We start from the raw sequence: 2,924 nt of genomic DNA, 5'->3' as shown, positions 1-2,924 counted from the left end.
TTATAAAAATACAATATAAAAAATAATAAATTTAATAGTTTGCTTTTAATACAATCAACATAATACCTCAAAATATGCTAATTTATTTGCAAGTGGTGAACATCTACTAATATTTACATCAATTTTTTTACCGTCGGAAAAAATCAATCAATTTTGTTTTAAAATCGTTATCTACAAAAGTTTACTTTAAAAACAGGAGAAAGTCTTTAAAAACAGGAATGAGTTGTTGTGTGCACATTTTATTAACGTTTATAGTTACAAATATAATTTATTTAAAAAATAAGGCAATAAAAAGTACATCATTTAGAACTCATTGAAAAAACCGACTAAAAGCAATATATTGGGTACAATCGAAACATGAGGAAATTTTCAAAGATACAGCAATCTCACAATTTATCCCTCTTGACCGAAATCTTCTTTAAATTTCTCCAATTTTGTCAAATCCTCATCATTCACAGTCGGCTTCGACGTGGCCAAAGACCTCAACATATCGTTCTAAAAAAAAACATTCAGTATCACCAACTTACAAAAAAAAATTACCATAGTAACAGGCGGTTCTGCAAGTTTATCCCCTTCAACTTCCATCCACGACATTTCAATAGCCCCCTTATCACCCGGCGAACACGGCGTCAAAAGATCATCAATGATAACATTAGGGTCTTTAGGACTGGGCCCCCTGATTTTCTTGAAATGTGTCGCAGTTTGCACCTTCCTCACCGGTTGCATCAACGCATCCCGGACAACTATACTAATATCAGCCCCCGAGTACCCATCAGTCCTCCTAGCCAACTCCTTAATGTCTTCATCTGTTAAAGTGGTGTGTGTGTTGCCTAAATGCAGTTTAAACATGGTGGCCCTGGCGGGCTCCTCTGGCAATGGGATATAAATCCGTTTTTCGAAGCGTCTCCGAATCGCAGCATCGAGCACCCAGGGGATATTCGTAGCCCCCAGAACGAGAATCCCTTCAGTGTCATGCCCCACACCTTGCATTTGCACTAAAAACTCGGTTTTAATTCTGCGAGCTGATTCAGACTCATTATCAGATCTCGAAGAACAGAGAGAATCAATTTCATCGATGAAAATAATGCTGGGTTTGTGTTGGCGAGCCAACTCGAATAAATTTCGGACGAGTTTCTCGGATTCCCCCAACCATTTTGAGACTAAATCGGAGGAGGAGACGGAGAAGAAAGTCGAGTTGTTGGCTTCGGTGGCCACGGCCTTGGCTAGAAACGATTTTCCGGTACCTGGGGGCTAATTTTTCATTAATTCAATTAGTTTCAGAAGTGGGACTTACCCCAAAGAGGAGGATCCCCTTCCATGGGACTCGCTTCCCGCTGAAAAGATGGGGGAACCGAATGGGGAGAATGACGGCTTCTTTTAGGGCTTCTTTGGCCGCGTCGAGACCCGCAACGTCTGACCATTTCACGTGGGGCTTTTCCACCACAATAGCCCCCTCGAGCTTGCCTTGGAGTTTTTTCTTCTCAGGGTCATCACCGTCACTATCACTATCGCTTTTCTTGTCATCTCTGGAAACCAAATTAGGGTTTTGTGTGATAAGATAAAATAACATACTTGGAATCCGATTCTCCGTCTTTAATGGGCTTCTTTTTGCCCTTCTTGAGGGATTCTTTGATTTTTTCGGCTCTTTCCAAGTATTGACAGCATTTGGCTCGGATACTTTCTTTTGCTTTTTCACCTTGTGCCTCATCTGGAGTTAAATTAAAGAAATTTTTTAAAACGTTACTCAAACTTACATTTGATGGCATGAAGGAAGTATTCTACTCCATGTTCGTATAACCTGAGGGCTTCTTCGTAGTTTTTATTACGGTCTTCTTCCGTGGCTTTTGTGACTAATTCGATGGCTTTTTGTAATGTTGTTCCAGTTGCCATTTCTATGAATTTTTTTGAATTCAATTCAGTGGATATCAAAATTTCATACTGGAAACTGGACTCCTCTCAAATTAATTATTTATAGCGATTATCACAAACTTGATTCACAAAGCATATAATTAACGGAGATTACATTCACAAGGAATTATTTTTGGTGACTTTTGACAAGTGACAAGTGACACATCCTGTAGCGCCATCTTCTGATCACGTCTATTAGAAAATATTTTTTTTTTTTAAATAAAAAAGTAAATCACAAAACAGTTTTTGCTGTTTGATGCACTTTTTCATAATTGCTGCATCGATAATTAATGAATTTAATTGGGGGGATAGTGCCAAAGCAGTGTTGCCAGGTCTGGTGAAATTTCACCATATCTGGTGATTTTTATACTAGTTTAATGGTTTGCTTGGTGAAAACTTTTGAAAAAAATTCTAGTTTCTGATGATTTTTTTTTAGAATCGTAGTTTTTGCCCAAATGTTGGTAAAATTATCTTTTTCAATTATTTAAATAGTAAATTCAGTCAAAAATTAAAACACTATTTTTTTTGTTTTTATTTAGTATTTTGCACGTTTTTTTAGCACGTAGAAAGTCAAATACTAAATTTTCTCAAAAACAAGTTGAAAAACTGAAAGTTTTGTTTTTTTAAATAATAATTTACTCAACAAGGTAAAAAAAGCTAAAATGAGTCAAAAAGTGCATTATTTTGTTGATTTCTAAGCGTTTTTGGTATGTTTTTTTGCAAAATTTAGGTAAAAACAAACCGAAAATTTATCAAACTAGGCCAAAAAAATTTTATCTTTGCATTTTTAGAGTGTTTCAGTACGTTTTTAAAATAAATTCAATTTTTTGCTAAAACGGACTGAAAAATTACGAAATTCTATTGAAAATTGAATTATTTTAGCGTGTCTCACTCGATTTAGTTCGTTTTTGAATCAGAGACTCATTTATTTTTTTGTCAAAACATGTTTAAACATGTATTATTGTTGTTTTTCTTTTTTTTTTTCTTGTAAAGGTTATGATACCGTTAATAAATTA

The 2,924-nt window shown here is 35.3% G+C and overlaps 1 protein-coding gene across 1 annotated transcript; it reads right to left on the bottom strand.

Annotated features, from left to right (window-relative positions):
* Positions 1-219: 219 nt before the first annotated feature.
* LOC123015749 (vacuolar protein sorting-associated protein 4) lies at positions 220-2,080 on the bottom strand. The gene is made up of 5 exons (XM_044415706.1): positions 1,755-2,080; positions 1,573-1,708; positions 1,295-1,526; positions 541-1,251; positions 220-495 (listed from the first exon to the last, which is right to left on the bottom strand). The coding sequence occupies exons 1-5, from the start codon at positions 1,888-1,890 to the stop codon at positions 394-396; spliced, it is 1,317 nt and encodes a 438-aa protein (XP_044271641.1). The 5' UTR covers positions 1,891-2,080; the 3' UTR covers positions 220-393.
* Between the last annotated feature and the right edge of the window lie 844 nt (positions 2,081-2,924).

This window comes from Tribolium madens, unplaced genomic scaffold (genome assembly GCF_015345945.1).
Source record: "Tribolium madens isolate multiple individuals breed KSU strain unplaced genomic scaffold, Tmad_KSU_1.1 Scaffold_11;HRSCAF=98;Tcas5.2_LG3b, whole genome shotgun sequence".
Classification (NCBI taxonomy): Eukaryota; Metazoa; Arthropoda; class Insecta; order Coleoptera; family Tenebrionidae; genus Tribolium; species Tribolium madens.
The sequence above is the reverse complement of the archived record's forward strand: the minus strand, read 5'-3'. Positions and strand labels throughout refer to the sequence as shown.